The sequence below is a fragment of the Camellia sinensis genome, chromosome 7, assembly GCF_055761805.1.
Source record: "Camellia sinensis isolate YWXY chromosome 7, ASM5576180v1, whole genome shotgun sequence".
NCBI lineage: Eukaryota > Viridiplantae > Streptophyta > Magnoliopsida > Ericales > Theaceae > Camellia > Camellia sinensis.
In genome coordinates this window covers 74,816,530-74,840,164 of record NC_138967.1, presented here as the reverse complement: position 1 = coordinate 74,840,164, position 23,635 = coordinate 74,816,530, and the positions used below count along the sequence as shown (strand labels likewise).

General features: G+C 39.1%; 1 protein-coding gene across 1 annotated transcript; it reads right to left on the bottom strand.

Moving 5' to 3' along the window:
* Nucleotides 1–4,411: 4,411 nt before the first annotated feature.
* Nucleotides 4,412–5,824, bottom strand: LOC145795892 (uncharacterized). Its single transcript, XM_082880827.1, has 3 exons — nucleotides 5,771–5,824; nucleotides 5,531–5,614; nucleotides 4,412–5,131 (listed from the first exon to the last, which is right to left on the bottom strand). The coding sequence occupies exons 1-3, from the start codon at nucleotides 5,822–5,824 to the stop codon at nucleotides 4,412–4,414; spliced, it is 858 nt and encodes a 285-aa protein (XP_082736953.1).
* Between the last annotated feature and the right edge of the window lie 17,811 nt (nucleotides 5,825–23,635).

The window sequence follows — 23,635 nt, the reverse complement described above, 5'->3', positions numbered from 1 at the left end:
AGCCAGTCGTGTTTGAATCCCCGATTTTCAAACTTGGGGACTTCTTCCACATAGTTGGCGAGAGTAGCACTTTGCCCGGCCTCGAATGCCTTGGAAGCCTCTGAGTCGGCTGCTTCCTTCGCCTTCTTTAATTCATCCAACTCAGCCTCCAGTTTGGCGATCACCTCTTGGGCTCACTTGAGCACGTCTTCGCTCTCATCTGCCCTCTTCTCGGTGGCCAATCTCAGCTGATCCACATTTCTCGCCCTCTCCATCTCGGCGTCGGCCCTGGTGCTTTCAATTTTTTCCCTCGCCGCCTCGAAATCAACCCTGCTCCTTTGGCCCTCTACTTTCGTTTGTAAACGGCCAAGTCGTTCGACGGCGTCATGCCGGCGACGACCTATCTCAACTATTCTCCCAACCGACTGCGAAACAGGAAATTAAAACCAAAACAATATTTGCATAAAAGGGAAAGACAAGGTCAAGGTATATACCAGGAGAGCCAATTGAGCGGCTAGCGCTATTTCCAGCAGATCCAGCTCTTCCCGGAAAGCTGCCTTGTCAATCGGCAATGAGACGGACGTAGCCATGCTGAGTGCGACAGCTAGGTCTTTAATTGCCGAAACATCAGAGGAGATTGGTGTGTTTTTTATCTTCGGTTCAATGACCAAAGGCACAATCACATCCGATTTCTCTAAACGAGGCCATTTGTCGGCACGGTTTTCTTCTGAGCCGACCTCGACCTCAACCTCGGCAGGACGCTTCTCTGCCCTTTCCTCAGCCACTTGATCGGCCTGCACAACCACCTCGGACTTGGCACTTCAGTTTTTTGTCGTTTCCTCCTCAATAACAGGCAAGGAGGGCTGAGATTCAGCAACAGGTAGAGAGGGCTGAGATTCAACGGCAGGTGGCACTTCAGATCGAATGGCCTCTGCTCTTCATCGCGCGGCCATCCTTTCCGCATTTTTCTTTTTGGCAAGTTGTGTGAGGCTTAAGCCAGCCATGTCTTTGGGGTATGCACCGGGAAGGTCCTCTAAACCGTTAAAAACGTTGTCAAATGGAAGGTCCCCTCGGCCCGAAGTGGACGGAGGGTTGGCTGAATTGAGGCCGGCTTCCTCAAAGGCCAACTTCAAAGCCTCATCTACTTCCGCTTCGAACTGATCTGACTAGGCGACCTTAGCTACTTCTGCATGCTGCGAATCGGATCCCTCGAAACCAAATTGCCCCAAGTTTTTCAAGTCAGTCAAAATAAGAGCGGTAAGAAACTCTTCACCCTTCGAAATTGGGATATTTTCTGCCATCGAAAAGGTCGTATATGTCAGCTCGTAGTGAAGCAGAACGTGGGTTGCCCTCCCCTGTTTCTGAAGACTCGGACGACCGAAATATTTGAGCGCGACTTTGAATTCTGAAAGAATGGCGTCGTCGGTTGAAGTCAGGACTTTCTTCAAATCGTTTCCTGCACAAGCAAAACCATGAGGTCTCAAAAATGAAGCTTTATAAATATAACAATAATAATAATAATAAACACAAAAAGCTATACGGCCACCTGGTTCGCCCCACCGTCTAGAAATAGGATTGAGGCGATCCTCGCCTTCGCCGAATTCCCAGTTACCTTGGACAACGACCATAACATCATCGACTCACTTCCCAGAACTGGAAAACATATTCACTAATTGATGGTCGGTGTCTTTGGCCCGAAGGAAATAACGTCCGTGCTGACCAGAAGACTTGGCCAAGGCATAGCAATGCTGAATAGCAGAAATGCCGAGGTTAATCCTAAGGTGACGATTTAGCTCTATAATCCCCATTACAATTCTAAAAAAGTTGACATTAGGTTAGGAAGGGATTAGACCCCAATGGCAAAGCACAACCCTAAGGAATGGGTGAAGGGGGAAATGGACTCCACCCTCTGCGATTGATAGGGGAGGGAAGACAATCGTGGTTTCATCAGCCCTCTCGATATCGAGGGTGCCGTCTGTCACGAGTGACAGACGGACGTCATCAGGAATGGAAAAATGGCATCGGAAGCCAGAAATTCGATCCGAGGAGAGGAGATCTTTCAAATGTTTTGCCATTTCCTTCAACCTTTAGGAATATGCTAAACCAAAAACAAACCAGAAAAAATGATTCAAAGCAGAGAGGCAGAGAACTTACAAGAGACGAAGAGGATAGTGAAGGAAAGGAAGTTGCAGAGGTTATTCGGAAGACAAACTAGCGACGAGCATCTAAAAATGTGTATGTATTGGAAAAGACGTCGAAATTTTAAATCACAATAAATAGAAGTGTACGAAGGGGCAGGAAGTTGAAATGATAACCGAGAAGCGCGTGCTCAGACATCTGCATTGGAATGAGGTCAGCCGCCGAATTTCGGCTATGACTTTTCGAGTTCTAAACCAAACACTCCAGCCAACTGTCGTTAGTGGAGTGCTTGCGGGGCAATTATGGGAGCTAAATATTGTGAGTCGTAAAGAGACTGAATAGTTGAACTTGAAGAGTCAAAATATATATAGCACTCGGCTCTGTCTCGCGCGTTCAAATCCTACCTTAGTCGGCCAAATAGCCGGTTGAGCAAGGGGCCGAGTGAAATGCGGTTTGCTACAAAAAAAAGCCGAATGGCGAATTGAAAGTGGGCCCAATCTCGAGGCCCAAGAAAGAAAAGATATAAATAGAAGAACATCAGCCAGAACGAGGTATGTGAGAATCAATTTGCTTAACTTAAAATACAAGTAATCCAGAGATAGTAGAGACTAACTTGTCCATCGGAGTGCTAATTCTGGCACCCCCGACCGGAGTGTTCATTTCTTTTCAGGTGACAATCTGAGGATCGCCAGCGTTCCCCAGGATCTGAAGAGTATTTCCAAACCAATTCCCCATAGAGACAATACAGCTTGTCGATGCACGCGCGAAGCCATGAGTAACCCCCAGATAGATATGTCCGCCTGAATATTCTTCAGCTGCTTTAATACAGCTTCCTCTTCCAACAGTTTATCCTTCTGTTTCTCAGCTTCCTTATCCTTTCCAGATCCTTCCGGTTGGTCCAGGTATGGGGGCTTGAAGTACCGCCCGCTCTTAGTCATGTGATCCACTTCCTCAAAATATCAAGTATCATCTGGCAGATTCTATCCCCAATCTTCATCAGTATGGGCAAGATGCAGGTCATCATTTTCCCACCATGTTCCTCCGGCAACTAACAAGCAACTGTCCGGTTCCGCTGTAAGTATTCTCGAATCCATATCACAATCAGTCCCCGTAGGGCCTTTGGCTTTCCTAGTTTTTTGACTATGCTCAGCTTTTTCATATTCAAACCACTTCAAGACGGCCTCCTGCTCTGTATCAGTTGTACTAACACTACACAATTCCTGAGCAAAATTCTTAGTACCGGTGCTCTCCGACAACCTTCCCTTCTCATTGGCCATTCCGGTCCCTGTAGCAATTCCTGCTTCCGGTTGTTCTAGCTTTGGTTGAGACCCCTCATCCACATCTAGTTCATCACTGAGCCACCCCGAATTATTCGCTGATCCGTTCATATCAAACTAGTCAATTTGTACACTCTCCAGATCTTGTTCATCGAAGAACTGCAGATTGTTGATATCCTCGTCAAGGTTGGCTAAGTCATCCAGTCCTTGGCTTGGTCTGTCCTCCTCGACTACATTGACCTCCAGCCCTGCTGGCAACTCCACCTCTGGTCTGGTCTGGTCTGATTGGTCGTCACAATGTAGCGGCAAGGGTTGTATTCCTCTTCTGCTAAGTCCACAGATCCCTCAGGTTCTGAACTGACATTCCTATCCTCCACCGAGGTTTCCCTACCTTCCTCTTCCATAGTCACCACCACAGGTTTGGGTTTGGATATGGACGCGCACATCATGCACAAATTTGTGCTTTCCGGGATGAACAGCGCCGACTTAGGTAGGTGGGAGGGGGTGATGTATATACTGGGGTCGTAAAGGATGGCCAGTGTTTGGTTAAGGTTTACTTGCCAAGGTGGGAGGACCTGGTTATGTGGCGGAAGGGGGTTTGTAGTGACGTTAGGCTTTTGAGAAGGCGCTATCACCTTGTTGTCAATGAGATCCTGAATCTCATGACGCAATTTGAAGCATAAGTCGGTATCATGACCATGCTGTTGGTGGAAGGTGTAGTACTTGGCCGGGTTATATTTTAAGGGAAGAGAGTCGGGTAAAGGACGAGGCTCTAGCGGCTTCAGGTGTCCTTTTTTAGTCAGGACTCTCAGAGTTGCGGATAAGGACATGTATAAAGCGGTAAAGGCCCTTTGGCCTCAGCGCTGGTGTTTTGCAGGTTGTGAGGTGGTTTCGGATGTACCGGCAAAGGGATTGGCAGCTTTTGATGTGGTGGTGACCATACCAATATTAGAAGGCCTTGTAGCTACACTACTACTCGTAGTCGCATTGGAACTGCGTCTGAAAGCCCTCTTGGGCTACTCTTTCTCATGGTCCATCAGACCTTGTTTCATTGCATTCTCTATTTGCATCCCTATTTGATAGAGGCCAGCGAAAGTAGGAAGAGGTATGACTATCATTTTCTGTAGCAGCCTCGGTTGCAGATTACGAACGACCATTCTTATATAGTCCTTTTCAGCTAGCCGGGTGGTCATCATGGAGGCCTTGGCCCTCCACCGAGTGACAGAATCGGAGAAGCCCTCATTCAACTCTTGACGAGTTACTTCGAGATCACGAGTTGTGACCTCGATTTGAGTGTTGTAGGGATATTGAGCAAAAAAGGCCTCAGCCATCTCTTTCCAGCTCCACTTCATAGAATCTTCTAGCCTAGCATACCAAAAGGCCACAATACCCGACAGGGTCCGGCCAAAGAGGGATAACTTCTGCAATCTAGACAGGCCCATCGGCCACAGAATGTCTGAAAATAGTTGGAAGTGGACCATGGGATCACCCGAGCCATCAAAGCAGTCCATATGCGGTATTTTAAACCTATCTAGTAAGGTCACCGCTGCATCAGTATAGCCGTCCTTTATATCCGAGATCGAATTAACACCCTGAGCTCGTTTAAAAAGCTTCTCAAGCTTGCTTACTTTCAGCGCAGTAGGGTCAGCCTCAAACTCAAAGGGCGCCTCTGTTGGGTAAACCGGCGCTTTAGAAGTCTGGGGTGGAATCGGATCCACTGGGATGTTTGCATTTTCCTATACATTGGCTGTGGAAGCAGAAGCTCTGGGTACTGGAATGTTTGCAGGAGGTGGATGGGATGCAGAGGCTGGTGCCTGCTGCGGCTGTTGTTGCTATAGCCTAGAAATCAACTCAGCCTGCTGGGCTACAATTTCTGCTTAGCAAGTGGTGACTTCCGCTTAGCAGGCAGCGTCAAGCTACATATTCTCAATAGTCTGTTGAAGTTGGCATAGCATTTCTTCCATGCTGTCTAAGGGGTGCTAATCTATCAGAACTGGTATGCACTCTCCTTCCGAGGTGGAAGTAGAAAACTGGACTTCGCTGAAGGAAGGTAACTGCTGAATTGGTGAGTTATGCCTGACTCTCCTCCGTCTTTTAACCGGGATTAGCGAAGCAAACACTGGTTGTCCTCTTACAAGATCTCCAGATCGATAAAGTTGCCTTACTCGAGTCCAGAGAGCTTGGGGGGTAACTGTCTCGTCTAAAGCAATTGTGAAACACTACCTTGCAAAAAGAAAATAAAGCAAAAGAAACAAAAATCAGAAAACGCACAGCATCTCGGCTCAGACAAAAGCAACACACAGTTGTAATCTTAAGCTGGATGACTATACTCAAACACTGGTTTCTGTCCCAAATTTCTGCCTCAAAACGAATACCCTCAAAACTGATACCCTCATACTGATAGCCAGACTTGCAACTGATACATACATTCCTTTAGAGTTTCACTCCAAAAGCATGTGTCAAGCAAGTGAGAGCCAAAACACCCCTATGGTGGGGTAGGGTTACCCTGTCCTAATTTCATCAAGAACTAGGGATTCACTACGCAAACAAGCGGTGTCATACAATCCTGCATTCAGGTGAGCAACCTGTCCTAGTTTGGAACAGTCTCTATGGCTTCCGATATGCAACTAGGCTGATTGGTCAAAAAGGGTACCTCAGCAAGGCTACCTAATATACCTCTCACACCTAACACCGAGAAGTGAAAGGAGGACCAAACGGTACAATGGAAGTCCAGATCCAAGGATTGTGTTCCCATCGTGGTAGAGCCCGCAACCGGTCAACCTTTTGGCAAGCTTTTCTAAGCAAGCCTCCGGTAAACCGTTCAGGAATAGCAGATGGCAAACACTGTGACTTAGGTGAAATGATGCAAATGCAATGCAAAGAAACACATAAATATAGATAAAACAACATATCATGAGTTCAAGTCAAGTTCTCTAAATCCCCAGCAGAGTCGCCAGAAACTATGGACTCACCTTTTTCCGCGCCCCGACCTTTTGGAAAGAGTTTGAAAAGAAGGCCTCACAATACGGACTCCCGCAGTTCTGAATCTAGTCTCACAAAGTGCAATGTGAAACTGGTAATCACCAAGGAGTCCAAATCCGGCAAACCTTTTTGAAAAATCGATTTTAAATCAAATAATGTCAAAATTGGACTACTTTGCCAGATTACAGAGTTGCCACCTAAATATTTTATTTTTAGGGAAATTTAGGAAACCCTAACTCATGCCAAAGGCCACGTGTCCGTCATCACCAAAGTTGCCTCGGCTCGGGAACTTGGGCACAAGGGGGGAAGGTCATGAAATGAGCACCCCCGCTCGCCCGATCAAAGATCAGCCTCTATTAACCATGATATGTCATTTTATAAACATTATGTGTTCTTATTTCGGTTATTAGCTAACTTTACTATATAACGCACACAAGCAAGTATAGACTAAAATCGCAAGTATTGGAACAATTCAACTCACATTTGTTTGCAAAAATGGTTTGAGTTTGCCACCATCAAGTGGGCTTAAAACAGGATATTGCCACAACTAAGTGAGCTTAAAACTCACATTCGTTGAATTGTTCCAATTCAAACAACACAGCCTTCATCCACAAGCATTCATGCAGTTTAACAAATAAGCACATAGCCTCATGGAAAGCATGCAAAACATGGTAATATGGCAATCACACTCATGCAAGTATGATAAAGCATAAAACTCACCGAGTACTCCAAGCAAAAATATAAACTAGTTAGAAATATGCATGATCCTAACTATACAAAATGCCTAATGCAACACATGCAATAATGCAATTAATAGGCTCGGCTATGGTATTTGCAACACTTTGATAGCATATATTGAAACACGTATTCAAAGAAATATTGAAATTACGATGTAGTTTGAATGATGCACCGAGCCTCAGTGCATGCAATACAAAGAATGAACGCAATCATGTAAGCATAAGGTTTGCTAATTAAAATATGTCTCTAATCTAACCATCGAAAGTGATTAAATAAAAGGGAGAAAGGCGTGGGGTTGGAAGACATACACACACACGCACACTTATTACAACATTACGCCCTCGCGAATGAAGGTCCAAATGAATAAGCTAACTAACTACGCTAATTAAGCTAACTATTGCAAACCAAAAACTAATTACCTATTCTAGCTAATTACAACAATTGAAATAAATTAACTAACTATTCTAAGCTAGCTAACTATTACAAACCGAATTAAGCTAATTAATTACAAAATGAATTAATTAACTAAATAGTTACAACATTTGAATTAACTAGCTATTCTAAGCTAACTAAAGTAATTAAATGGCCTCGAGGGCGAGGGACGTATGCATGCTCGGTTGCTCCACCCGAAAATACCACCGCCTTGCCATCGGATGCCTCTATTTGCACTCGCTTAAACACCAACAGTGTCGCTAACTTCCAAAACACCTCTGCTCGAACTCAGGAACACACTTGTGCAAATTTTCATTCCTGGTGGGTCAGCTACCAACGGTGGCTGTCGGCTACCATTAGTGGCCGGTTGGCTGCTGCTGGTGGCCGGTCGGCCACCCTTTCCTTGAACTTCCCTTTTTTCCTGCAACAGAGAGCAAACAGAAGCAAAACAGTGTATTCTCAAGGTTTGTGTGCATTGCTACTCTTCTTATCATTACACAAGTTCAAAGGAGTGTAATTCTCGGTCCTCAAACCATCAACCATGCATTTTCAATGCATGATGGCTAAGAAGCCAATCTTGCACAAGTTAATGAATGCAAAACAAGACTCGACAAAACCACAACCCTATCATGCATGATCAAGGGTGATGGTGACCAAGAAAAGTGACACGTTTCATCACTTTAAGTATGAAACGTATCATTTTTCCCGTGTTCAAATTAACGTTCGATCTGAACACATGCAATGCAACACGAAGATGCTTAATCTTGCCTCTTTTACTTTGTTCACTTTGTTTACACATTTTAACTTACCAATCCATTCTTTAATTGATTAGTCCAAAAGGTGAGTGTACTGTAATTGAAAGAGGGCTTAAACCACAAGTACCTTGAGCATGAAAGAGGCCTCATGATGTTGGTAATGAACTCCCCAATGAATTAAACCATTAGGCATAAGGGTCTCAATTCCACACTCAAGCCAACAAGGGGCTCAAAGCCACTTTTAAAACAAATGAAAGAGTGAAGAATAGAGGGAGGTTACAGAGATTTCAGTGTTGAAATGGAGTGCAAAGTGACATTAAAACATGCAAGCAACTCATGCAATTCATGCTTAAAAGCCTAAAACATTAAGCTAATGAAGGAAATTGCACTACAATCACACAATACAAGCCTCAAAGGACCAAACCAGCTTAAAACAGAGTTGAAACCAGTCAAAACAATAGCAAAAACATGTTGAGATTAAGGTACAAAATGCTAGAAAACCATGCTCACATGTTAAGCTATCTAGGCTTGCAAACGACACACAAGGAGGGGGGGCTACCCCCTCCAATTTTGGACTTCAAAACAAGGTTTTTGCCACTGAAATAACTCTGAATTTTAGTGGCTTAAAGGCTCAAAAAGTTTGATGTGAATATACTAAAAGATGGTGCAAAAGCTTACACAATTAGGCAACAAGAAGGGTGGACTACCCCTTTACACAAAATGACCTCAAACCAGCATGTTAAGCCTTAAAAAAACATAGTTTTATAGTTGAAAACCAGCTCAAAAATAGTACAGAAAGATGGTAAAACAAGTAGTCAAAACAAAGCTTAAAAGGTAAGTCTTATACCTCTTGAAGAACAACACAAAATAGGCACAAATCCAGGCTCAAATCTCCTTCAAGAGCTCAAACTAGACCCCAAAGAATTTAAGCTCAAAGGTAATGGTGTTTGGTTAAGGCTTGATGTACAAAGGTGTAGAGAAACAAGGCTTTAAGGCACAAAACAGCAAGAGAGAGAGAGAGAGAATTCTAGAGAGAGAGAGAAATTTGATCCAAATTTTCTAACCCTTCCAAATGGGGGAGAACACCCCCTATATATAGAAAATCAAGATTGGAGCTTGTATTCATCCTACCATACACATGTATGGAGATGCGCTTCAGTGAACAACAGTTGGCACAACTGGCAAACAAATATCTGAAAAAGGAGAAAAATGACCGTCGGCCACCACTAGTGGCCGACAAGCACAAGTCATGGCCGATAAGCTATGGGGATGGCCGATAGGCCACCCTTTCCTCCAAATTTGAAACAACAAGCTCTTGGTCCACAACCAAGCACAGAACAGATAAGGTTTACAAGCTCAAAGACGAGGCGCTCGGCCAAGATCTTCGGGCACTCAACATGAACATGAGTATACAAAATCATCGAGTGTTCAAACGAAAACGTCCAAGTCTTGAGCACAGTAAAAAATGGGGTGTCTACAGGCACCTAACCGCGTGGGTTTCTGGACTTACACCAATGACACACAGGCCAACAATAATACCACAACCACACCTCCTATCCAAATTCACTAATGTATTCACCCCTTTTCTCAAAACGATAAACATTTTCAATGAGTTAAGTATGCAACAATGCTCAATAAAAATGGATGAGAAAGTAGTTTCAATTCTCCTAATTCTCATGTCATTTCTACAACAATCATAGCTATCCTCTATCGATAGCCCAAAATCGACATCTCTAAATAGATAGATAATTTCCAATAAAGATAAACTTTTCAAAATTTAAAGTGGGAGTGATAATGCATATCCAACTCTACCATTATCATCATCATCATTCCAATTTCATAAATTCTAACATCATTTCCATTTCCTCTGTATAAAATCAAATATTCACATTTTAGAGCAAAATCTCATTTTCTTTATAAACCAACTTCAAGGATAAAATTCCACCATTTTATCACAACTCAACCACATTTACAAACACCACCCTCCCAGTACTTTTGCAGGCCTACAAAAGTACTGAGAGTTCCCAAAGACCACTCCAGCCAAAGACCGCTCAAGTAGAAAAAAAACACCCTCCCAGTATATTTGCAGACCTGCAAATATACTGGAAGTGTGGCAACCCTGTTCCGTATTAGGCTTTTAATTCCTTAATTATGTATGTGTTTATATGCCTAATATGAATTTGAATGCTAATTATGTGTTCTACATGATTTTTAGATGCTCATCTGTTGATTCTGGAAAAATCTGTTACAATTTCTGCTCTAAATCAGAAATTAAGGGCTATAGTGGCGATAGAAACTAAAATTGACTATACCATTGTGATTAGCATAAGTTTTAGAGCCTATGGTAAAATTTAATTAAAAATTGATTCAGATCAAAATAATTAGATTAAATTGATTAAAATAAGTGCAATTGATTAACTTTAAGCAAGTTTGATTAGTTTAAACTAATCACTTCTATATATATGTTATGTTAGTGCTTAAGTTCATATTTTTTAGCTCTTCTTCAAGTCTTGGCTGAAATTATACACTTTAGAGAGAGTGAGAAGTGAGAATTCAAGGGAGAGAAGAAGAAAGCTTGTAGATTAGAAAGATTAACTCAAGTTCTAGGTAAATTTGGGAGACTTGAAGACTTTAGATGTCATGACCCAAACCTGCCCCTAAAAGGTTGGACCTGACCGGCCTATTCTGAGGCCTCAATTTTTGCTATAATAAATTTTACTTGACATTTGGGCCAGAACGGAAGCCAAATAATAGAATTAAACATTCAAGGAGCTGTGACTACATGCCAGGATCCTAACGCATTACCATACATAAGTACATAACATTTCATGCACCGTTTACTTTATGGTTTGTGTGGAAGGGATAACAACCAAAAAGTTAAGTAATGTCAAGCATATACATATGTCTATTCCTCCTAATTCCAACAAAACATGTTAAAGTACAAGTTTCCCAAAATTAAACAAGAGTCACTTCGGGTGACTCAGCAAAACGGGTTCAGCAAAAGGCTCTTGGGCTGACTTATGGTTGTCTTGTGAGCTGATTACCTACAAAATGTCCATAAAAAAAAAAATTGAAGTGAGCAAGGCTTAGTGAATGATAGCCATACAAATAGATGAAGAGTACGCGCACAGTTGAACAATGCATATGCTTAATCATAAGTTTTTGAATGGCCTCGAGCCCATATAAGACAGAATGACCTCAGGCCCAACGTAATGCAAAACAGCCTTAGGCCCATCGTAATACAGAACGGCCTCGGGCCTAGTGAAATACAAAACGACCTTAAGTCTATTATTTTAGCAAAACGGCTTCGGGCCCATCACATTAGTAACTAGAACGACCTTGGGTCCATATCTTATGTTATTTATATAACATATGTCTTTTACTAAAGGAGTAAATAGGGTGTCGAACCATTCATGTAAACATAGTACAAGAATAAAACATAACATTACTTCATTATCACTCACTGTGATATGGATGAACAATGGTCTCCTCCCGTACGTGCCCTATACAAAGCATATGACTTGTAAGTACATCAAGCATATCACTTTTTCTTAATTTCGTTTTAATTCCAAAATGTCTGATTCGTTAAGTTCCACGTCATTAAATGCATTAAAGAAACATCAAATGGGCTTTTTCATACATTCAGAGGGTTAAACAGAACAAAACAAGGTTACAGAATTTTTCAGCTTGGGCCGCACGTGCGGAAGTCCCCACCGCACATGCAGGCTGGTGCACATGCAGGCAGGTGCAGGAGAATGTAATAACCCGACCCTCATATCTATTTCTAGTATATTTTCAATCTGTTATTCTGTGCATTTACTTGCTTTCTGTGAAAAGTGATTTATATCTGTGGCATTTTTATTAGTGTATTTGGAACCTCCCTATTTTATTTTGGGCTATTGATTGTGGTGGTAATATGATGGTAAAGTAAGATTGGATCCAAAACTTTAATTTGAATAATTCATTTACGACCAACCGTCACTCTTTTGCCCTTTTCTTGTTCCACACTTGGAATTTGGATGTGAGGTTAAAACCATTGGAAAGCTTATTTTCGGGGCTTCAATTTGGGCACAAGAATGACCTAAAACGGAGTCCGGATGAGAGAGTTACGCCTGTTTGAAGTTTTCATATCTGTGCTGGAAGCAGGACCGCACGTGCGGGAAATGCGGCGCACGTGCGGCGATGTGCGGGGCAGCAGCTCAAAAACGTGATTTTTGAGTCATTTCTTAGATTTTCTTTTCCTCTCTTCTTCTTCCCTCTTCCATGTCCGAAACCCTAGCTCCCAAAACCTTGATTTCCTCCACTTTTCTCAACAAAATCAACCATGGATCTTGCATCAAGGATGGAGAATAAGAGGAGATCACCACTTTCTACCGAATGGAATTCCGAAATTTTTGAGGTATGTTGGGGTTCTATTATGGGGTTTAGAGTATGGTTTATGGGTTATGGACCTAGGGTGCCTAATAAATGAGAAGATTTGGAATAAAAAGTAATGGGTTAAGAAGATTTAAAATTTTATTTCAAATTTGTAGATTTCTTAGAAACCCTAGGTTGGTTTTTGATGATAATCCATGATTTGGCCCAAATTGATAGTTGAATCATGAAAGTGGTAGGTTGAATTAGATGTGTTCAAGTTTAATTGGAATTTGGTTATGTTTGAAAATTATGTTTAAATTTTGCGATTGAACTTTGTTAAATGCATTGTAAATTATGTTTTAATAAAAGGGAAATTGGGGGAAAAGATTTATTGATAATGTTGATGATATAAATTCGATTATGGAATGTTGAAATGGAATTTAAGAATTCCTTTTGAGATATGTTGGATTGTGATGATTATGTGGGATGGTATTAACTATGTTGATATTAATTTTTGTGACCTAAAATGTGAAGTTTTCAAGAATGGGTTTAATCCCAAATCATTTTACTAAATATTTGTGGGCTTGCTTAGTTATTAAACCAAGAGAATGAATTAATAGGATTTCTTATGGGGATGGGGAAATGTTTGGTTTTTGGTGAAAACACTAGAAATTTAAGGAGTTTTGGGGAACATGGAAATGTTCATAAAAATCCTTTCTTTCTTTGAGTAGAAGATGAATGGGTGTAAATTCCATAATGTGATTTGTAAGACTAGTAATCTTATATATATATATATATATATTGAGTTGGAGAAGTAGGTTTGAAACTTCATGCTGCAAAATATTGTTTGCTCTGTTTTGCATGCTTAACCCTCTGGTATTTCTGGAATTTGTGTTTGATGCCTTACTGTATAAGTTATGTACGCGTATAGGGCATAACCTGAGAAGGACGAGCACTCCGTTATAGCACTGTGAGTAATAGTACTCTAATGCACATTATTTACCGTTAATAATGATTCTTATTAACATCTTGTTCCCCGTGGTCAATTAAGTTAACATGTATGTGGAACGAGAATTAGTGTGAACTTATGTAAACATTGAAGGATTTGGCACACATTGACATGATACAGATATCTACCTGGAGTGGATCATCAAAACGAATAATTGGATAAGACTACAGGTTGTTTTGTACGTTAATAACCATTATGAAATTATGTTAAATATCAGATGAACCTCTGAATGACTCAATCCGGAGAAAGAATTGAATGTCAATAACACGATTATGTGACCCACGTTATGATGTGAATGGCTCCACTCTTATTAATGCAATGGAGCATTTACCTTCTGTTTATTGTTAATAGTGTTGTTCTATTATTGTGGGACAATTATGTCACCTTATGAGAAACCATGGGAAAATCTAAGAGCATTACTGGGTACTACGTTCTGTTTATTATTGATAATGGATACTAGCACACTGTTATCTGTAAGTCAGTTGTATGAATTTATAACGAACAAGGGGAATGTAAGTGTATTACAAGATTATGGTATCTGCGTATCTCTGGACTCGTTTAATATGTACTAACATTCTGTTGTTTGTGAACTAGAGGTAGTAATTCATGACAAACAAATGGGATGTGACTGCATTATGAAGTTCAATCTAGTAATAGTTGCTATTAGCACTCTGTTGAACGTAACGTAACTATGTTACCTCATGTGAATAATTAGAAGGAACTATGTGCTTCTGTATGAACTTATTAGGCCGAGGTTGTGAAATCTATGAACTTATAGGCCGAGGGCCAACTTGTGAATTTGTGAACTTATGAGGCCGAGGGCCAGCTTGTGAAATTATGAATATTTGTGAAATCTATGAACTTATAGGCCGAGGGCCAACTTGTGAATTTGTGAACTTATGAGGCCGAGGGCCAGCTTGTGAAATTATGAATATTGGTGAAATCTATGAACTTATGAGGCCGAGGGCCAACTTGTGAATTTGTGAACTTATGAGGCCGAGGGCCAGCTTGTGAAATTATGAATATTTGTGAAATATATGAACTTATGAGGCCGAGGACCAACTTGTGAAAATATGAATCTACGAGGCCGAGGGCCAACGTGTGAAACTATGAATTCAAAGGGCCAAGGGCCAAGTTGTGAAGTTATGAATCCCAATTATGAATCTATCAAGCCAAAGTCTAATTGTGAATATATGAACCCACCAGGCCAAGGGCCAGTCTGTGAATTTGTGAACCAACAAGACCGCTCTGACGTTAGTACAGAATCAGATTAACTACCTGTCTTTTATATTATATACACTCTGATTTGCATTATAATTCAAGTTGAACATTGAGTTATTCACATACTATTATTCACTGAGGTTATCTCACTATGTATTTTGTCTGATTCCGTAGGTCCTGCGTTTGGAGGTCAGCCTCAACTTTTCATGCTCGTCTTCCTTGTTAGCCTCTGTGTGTCCAAGCATTTGGGGGAAGTCTACCCGTTTGGTGAAGTTTTGGCTTAGATTCTGATTGTCTATAATATGTTGTAACTTCTAATGTTTTTTTTTATTATACGCCCAAACACGGGCGGGGTTGTATATGTGTATGTAACTATTATTATCTGTCTATTTGTGATCCTGGCATGATAGTGCTCGCTCAATGGATGTAGCTCTTTCCTTACATGTTATTGTATAAAATTTATACTTCCACTCAGGCCCCATATGTTATATATAACAGGTTAAGTGTCCGTTTTTTGAAGTGGTCATGCCCAAACTTCTAGGGGTGGGTTTGGGGCGTGACAGGCTCACCACACATGAATCAACTCTCTAACTAAAGAGAACAATATGAGTATCATTCAAACAAACTTATGATGTCAAACCCTAACTCTCATAAGTGCAAACCTTTACTTTAGGGCTTTAATCTCATCAATCGTGGAAGGATTTAGGGTGTTGAAGTTGATCATACTCACCTTGAACTTTAATTTTGAATCTCTTCAAACTTCTTCAAGTTCTTAGTTGATTCTCCCTTTCTCTTTCTTCCTTTCTCTCATTCTCTCTCTCTCTCCAGGAGATAGCTTTTTTACCATAGTGGTCTCTAATTCATGGACTCATATATATGTCTCTAACTAAGGCTTATTTTGAGCCTACAAGTTGAGGTTAACTAAGGTTAGCCCAATTAATTCAATTTAATTTGCTACGAATCAAATTTTTACAAAACTTTACATTATGACTTAAAAATCATGTTGATTAAAACTGTAAAGTTAATTTCGGGTTATCGCGCCTCTAAAGCTTTCAATTTCAAATTCAAACATCCTAACTTCAACAAATTTTCTCCGATAACCAACAGATAGAATGGCATAACTAAATAATTTGTATATGTAAGCACAACTCCACATAAAATTTCACGTTAAACGTATAATGACCCATATAACTAGAAATGTAAAGCATGTAAGAGGGTCGGGTTATTACATTAGGTGAGTAAATGTACCTCAAATTGTATATTGAAATCACATAATTTGAGAATTCAAGAAGAATTGGTGACTTAGTGCAATATATGAATTTAATACGAAGAATTTGGTACTGAATCACACATGTATACATAATTTTGTTGAGTCTCATGAATATAAGTATCATTTATACCATTTGAGGTGGAATTAGAGTCTATATTTCACATGGATGCATAATCCATGAAGTTCTGGAACTTGATTGCATGAGTTTTAAAAAATTGAAATGATTTGGGACTTATATGATGAATTCATGATAATTTAAACTTCAATCTTGTAAAATTGGCTCTTATATTCATGTTAGTAGTTGTATGGCTGAAAAATAGAATATAATATGTAAGTTGAATCATTTAAAATCATGTTTTGAACCTCAAGCAACATTCTGGAAAATCCAGAATTCGAGCAGGTCGCTCGAGCGAAGCAAGTGTCGCTTGAGCGTAAAATTCAAGCTCCTAGTATTTTTGCAGACAATTGCACGGTGGCTCCATTGGCAAAACTTGTGCTCGAGCGAATCCTGTTTTGAATTGCTCATGACTCGAGCGACCAAAACTTGCGTTCAAGCGTAAAATTCAAACAACCAGTACTTTTGCAGTGCTTTGCCGACCGCTCGAGCGACCAAAGTTGCGCTCGAGCGAAGGGCCCTGTTTTAGGAAATTTTGAAAAGTCGTTTTATGTTTCAATTTCCATTCTATTCCATTTCTGAACATTGTTGAGCATACATTGAGTATTCCAAATAAACGAAAGAGTTAGAAAGAAGCCTAAGAAAGATAAACGAAATAAAAGAACATATTGAATTGTATTGTGACCCAATTTTCTGTTTGTGTTATGAATTGTGTAGGGTCAACTTTGAGGACAATTCGACCATCTGACCACTATGAGTAATGTCTTAGTAAATATATTTTTGTCTATCTTATTTTCCAATTACTACCCATGTGGTAAGTTTTCTAAACTTATGAATTTGTGCTACGAATGAGTGTTCTATCCGTTTGATATATTTGACAAGAATACAAAATGAGCCTAAGGTCGTTTGGAATATTTGACAAGAATACGAAATGGGCCCAAGGTTGTTTGGAATATTTGACAAGAATATGAAGTAGGCCCAAGGCCATTTGGAATATTTGACAAGAATATGAAATGGGCCCAAGACTGTTTGGAATACTGGACAAGATTTCAGAATGGGCCCAAGGCCGTTTAGTACAATTGACAAGATGGACCTAAGATCATTTTTACATGAATTGGACCTAAGATCGTTTTGTATATTCATTTAGATGGACATGTGGTCATTTTGAATACAAAATTGGTTGGACCAAAGGTCGTTTTGTACACGTGTTTTGAAGGACCAGATGGTCATTTGTGTATAGATCCATTAGACCTGAGGTCAGTCTATGAACAAGTATTGGACCCGAGGCCTTTTTGTATAGATGGACCCAAGGTTGTTTTACATAAAATGGACGTAAGGTCGCTTTGTATATGAGTTGGACCTGTGGTTGTTTTGTATATAGATATGATGTACTAGACTCGAGGTCGTTTTACTTTGTTATGATCTATAAATCTGATATGAATAAGAATAGTGTTTCAAATGTTTAAATCATAAGTATGATTTATTTATGTACGAATCTCATTCATTTACCTCTTTACTCTAGTATTATTCACTAGGCTTTATCTTACTCCGTATTTATATATATGTAGGTGAGTAGCGGGATGTCTAGCCCGAGCCTTAGTGAGATTATGAAAGGTTACCAAGATTTTGGAGTCAGCCAAGGTTGCCTCATGCACGAGGCTTTTGTTTTAATTTTCTTTTACTTACTTTCGATGGTCACGTAAGACTAGGCCTGTATATAACCTTGGTTTTTGGTTGCCAATTTCTGAACGGTCCTGGACATATATAATCTTTTATGTTCTGTTGGGTGTGAGTTATTACATAAGTGAAAAGTTTTTGTTATGCCATATATGCATAGCTCATTGGACAAAATTTAAAGTTCTGTTTCCGTATCTGGCCCCATATTAATAATCACGAATTATTGCTTATGTGCATTCGAACTCTGCAAATATGCGAACACGTGAAAGTATAAATATGGTTAAGTATGCAACCATCTGTTATGCATATGATTATTTGTGCACTCACAATGTGAATAAGAGACTACGTGCCTATGTATATCTTTGTTTATTTTAAGACAACAACATCAGTTACCACTACGGCAAGAACCTCTACTACCACGAATGGTTTTGATTTTGAACACTATTGGTATTAGAAAACCTCAATTATCTGAAAATGTGTGAATTCAGTGCGCCCTATAATTGACTGCTCAGTGTCATCGTATTATGCAATTAGGGCTTTACGGATATGTGAATTGTGTTTAACATGTGACTGACTACTTTGATATTACCTTTGTTGTTGTGGGATATATATGAATTACTTTATACACTTGACGACTATCAGATAATGTAGAAAGACTTGATGAAATAGTGAATCGAATATTGAACTGAACTGTAAACTGTTGAATGATTAAGAACATATGTATTATGTTAGAAATTGACTGCTTCAATATTATTGTACCTTACAATCGATGCTATGAGAATATGTGAATTATGTACGTCGTGTGGTTGATTGCTTCGTTGTTACCTTTGCTGACTCGAGAAGTAGTATCTAGATCCACTTTATATTCCTGATGACTACCGACTAACCTTGGATAACTATGATGAGTTATTGCACCAAATATTGAATTGAATCATGAACTGTAGAATGGAAAAGTAATGAATTGAATTTCTTTGACATAGGGGAATGGAAATTGAATTGAGATTCAACACTGCTTTCCGTCCGCAAAATAATGGACAATCGGAAAGAACTATTCATATTTTGAATAAAATGCTCCAAATGAGTGAATTAGACTTTCAAGGAAGTTGGAAAAACCTACTCACCGTTGGCAGACATTGTTGACGACAACTACTTTTACTCTAGTTTTGGTATGGCATCGTACAAAGCCTTGTAAGGCATAAAAAGTAGATCTCCGATTAGTTGAGGACAGAGTGTTACTTGATTTTGAGACCGACTAAATAACTACCAAAGGAATTGAAATCGTCCAACAAAAGCATTCTGAATTGTTTTCAACTAAAGATAACATAAGTTTGGAGGACTAAACTTCCTAAAAGGGGAAAGAATATGACAACCCTGTTTCATATTAGGCTTTTAAGTTCTTAATTATGTATATGCCTAATATAAATTTGAATGTTAATTATGTGTTCTACGTGATTTTTGGATGCCTATCTGTTGATTGTAGAAATATCTGTTACAATTTTTGCTCTAAGTATGAAATCGAGGGCTGTAGAGGCAGTAGAAACCAAAATTGATTATACATTGTGATTAGCATAATTTTTAGAGCCCATGGTGGAATTTAATTAAAAACTGATTCAGATAAAAATAATTAGATTAAATTGATTAAAATAAGTGTAATTGATTAACTGTAAGCAAGTTTGATTAGTTTAAGCTAATCACTTCTATATATATGTTAAGTTAGTGCTTAAGCTCATATTTTTGAGCTCTTCTTCAAGTCTTGGCTGAAATTATACACTTTAGAGAGAGAGAGAGAGAGAGAAAAGTGAGAATTCAAGGGAGAGGAGAAGAAAGCTTGGATATTAGAAAGATTAACTCAAGTTCTAGCTTAATTTGGGAGAGTTGAAGACTTTAGGTGAGTAAATGAACCTCAAATTGTATATTAAAATCACATAGTTTGAGAATTCAAGAAGAATTGGTAACTTCGTGCAAGATATGAATTTAATATGAAGAATTTGATATTAAATCACACATGCATGCATAATTTCATGAGTCTCATGAATATAAGTATCATTTATACCATTTAAGATGGAATTAGAGGCTATATTTCACATACATGCATAATCCATTAAGAATTTGAAATGATTTGGGACTTGCATGATGAATTCATGATGATTTGAACTTCAATCTTGTAAAATTAGCTCTTATATTCATGTTAGTAGTTGTATGGTTGAAAAATAGAACATAACATGCAAGTTGAACATTCATTCATGATTCATAAAATAGTATTTCGTAAAATACTTCAATCTTGTAAAATTGGCTCTTAGACATTCATTCATGATTCATAAAATAGTATTTTGTAAAACAGATGATATCATATCATTCTAAAAATACTTATAGTCAAACATAGCTTTACAGAGTTGTTACTCACAGATAGCTCCAATAGCAGAAGGGTCTGAATAGTCGAATCAACAATCGATGGCGTGTGACCTACACAAACACATAGTGGGTACACACTGAAACACATGATCAGAAAATACTTAGCTCATTTCTTTTCTATCTTGGTGTGTTTCTAATCCTTATCCTCATTGTTGTGTCTTAATTAACGCTTAGGAATGCCTAAGATGGAACGAGGATGCCAAAATATGAGTTGAAACACTTAGTCAAATTTTCAAAAAGAGGGCAGTCCGCTTGAGCGCAACTTTAGTCGCTTGAGCGGTCTGCAAGGTCTGCAAAAGTATTGGTTGCATGACTTGTACGCTTTGACAGTCATTGGACAGCCACTCAAGCCAAAGACTAAGTAAACCGGGTATCCGCTCGAGTGCAACTCCTTACAATTGAGCGGTCTGCAAAACTCTGGAAAACTTTTAGGAGCTTTCATTTTACGCTTGAGCACAACTTACTATGCTTGAGCAGAGGATCAAAAATAAGGATGGTCGCTCGAAAGCAAGTTCTGCTGCTCGAGCCAACCCCCCAACTCTATAAAAGTATTGGGAGCTCGCATTCTTCGCTCGAGCGCAGACTTCACTGCTTGAGCGAGGCCTATGAATTCTGAAATTTCTAGATTGCACTCCCAGCTTCAAAACTTAATTTCAATGCATCAAAACACATACTTTTGGGCCAAAACTTTAGAAAGCACTTGTATACTCATAGGACTTCATGAATTGAAAGCCATTTTGCCAAAATCATGACCAAAAGCATGTGAATTAGTCAAAAGCAAACTTGACATTTTGAAAGCATAACATACAAACAATGACTTGAAATCTTAGCTTTCAAAACACGCACAAATGGAGCGTTTAAGTGTAAAACCACAATGAGCTCCCATAATAGAACAAAAATATGCCCTTGCATGTGAGAATTTGTTGAAATCAAAACTCAAAATCCATGAATTATGCATGCATATATGTTATGGTCTTCTTTCCCGCCTCTTAGCTTGATTCTTGCATTTCCTAGCTTAACACTCTTTAATTCATGCTTTAACCAACACAATTACAAGACTAAAGGCTTGAATTCTTACCTTAGGTGTTCAATTTTGTCCTAAATGCTAAGTTGGTTGAGCTCTCATGTCAAATTCTTCCAATTCTTCTTCCTCTTTCTTGGTTTCAAGCTCTATCAGTTAATCTCCCTCTCTCTCACGTTTTGATGCTTAAAATGGTGAAGATGAGATGATTAAAGAGTGCTATATAGCCTTATATAGGCTTGATTAGGGAGCTTAATTAATCTTAGTTAAAGTTAATCAATTGGCAGCATATTATTCTAATTAATTTGTTCTGAATCCAATTTCAATTAAACCTACAATAATGCTCTAAAAATTCCAAATTACCTTTTGACCTAGTCAATTTCGCATTCGGTGGCCGATAAGGTCTTCAATTTGTGCAGTCAAACAGAAACAAAGACAAATCTTTCTACAACAGACATATAGAAATGCAAATATTATATAAAACATGTAATTAACGTAGAATTTCATCTTAATTACGTATTAAGCAGTCTTAATCAAGGATCATGGGCTAATCACAGATCGGGGTTGTTACATGTTTTGAAGGACCGGATGGTCATTTGTGTATGAATCCATTAGGCCGAAGGTCGGTCTATGAACGAGTATTGGACCCAAGGTCGTTTTGTATAGATAGACCCAAGCTCGTTTTGCATAAAATGGGCCTAAGGTCGTTTTGTAAATGAGTTAGACGTAAGGTAGTTTTGTATATGGATATGATGTACTAGACCCGAGGTCATTTTGCTTTGTTATGATCTATAAATCTAATATGAATTATAATCTATAAATCTCATATGAATGAGAATAGTATTTCAAATGTTTAAATCATAAGTATGATTTATTTATGTACGAATCTCATTCATTAACCTCTTTACTCTTGTGTTATTCACTGGGTTTTAGCTTACTTCGTATTTATATATATGTTGGTGAGCAACGGAATGTCTAGCCGCAGCCTTAGTGAGATTATGAAAGGTTACCAAGATTTTGAAGTCAGCCAAGGTTGCCTCACACACGAGGCTTTTGTTTTGATTTTCTTTTGCTTACTTTTGATGGTCATGTAAGACCAGGCTTGTATATAACCTTGGCTTTTGGTTTGCCAGTTTCTGAATGGTCCTGGACATGTATAATCTTTTATGTTCTATTTGGTGTGAGTTATTACATAAGTAAAAAGTTTTTGTTATACCATATATGCATAGCTCATCGGACAAAATTTAAAGTTCTTCTTCCGCATTCGGCCCCATATTAATAATTTTTAATTAATTTTTGTCTGAGGCCGTAGATAATCTCATGATTACTGGCTGGTTATTATCCTAACCTATAGGGGCGGGTTTAGGTCATAATAGGAAGTTCTCAAAGACTGCTTAAGCGACCAAAGGACTGCTCGAGCAAACTAACCAAAATTTGGGCAATAGTTCTACTGAAAAACAAGCTCCTGACCTGTTCCAAATGCAATAAAGACATCCAAACAATCAAAATCAATAAAGATTAAGATGAATCAATGGATGAACAACCAAATAAGACAAGGAATCTTGGATCCAAAACAATAAGCGGGTCGGGTCTAAACCGGAATTGTTATAACCTCCCCCTTTAAGGAATTACATCCCTGAAATTTTAAATGAAAAAACAACACTGTGTTAAATCAGTTATAACAATAATAACAAGTCAAACTCATAACCATGATCCATCCATTGGTCATTCACTCTCATAACGAGAAACAAAGTTTTTAATACTGAATATACAATTCACTTTTTCCAAAATATATGCAATGTTTTACATTTAATCAACATAGCAAAATTTTCATTAAAAGTTTTAAACATTAACAAAAAGGTCCAAATACTTCTCATGAACTTCCGCCTCATATTCCCATGTCGCCTCCTCAATCCTGTGGTGTCGCCACAGTACTTTTACCAATGGAATTGTTTTGCCTCACAAGACTTGATCTCGTGTATCTAAGACTCTAACCGGTCTCTCCTCATATGAGGCATCCTCATCTACCTCTAACTCAGTCCAATCCAACACATGTGTTGGATCCGACTCATACTTCCGGAGCATACAAATATGACACACATCATGAACCTCAAAAAACTTTGGCGGCAAGGCCAAATGGTAAGCTACCTCGCCAATATGATCTAGAATCTCAAAAGGCCTAATAAATCGAGGAGATAACTTCCGCTCTTCCCAAACCTCATCAAACCCCGTCTCGATGATATTTTCAGGAA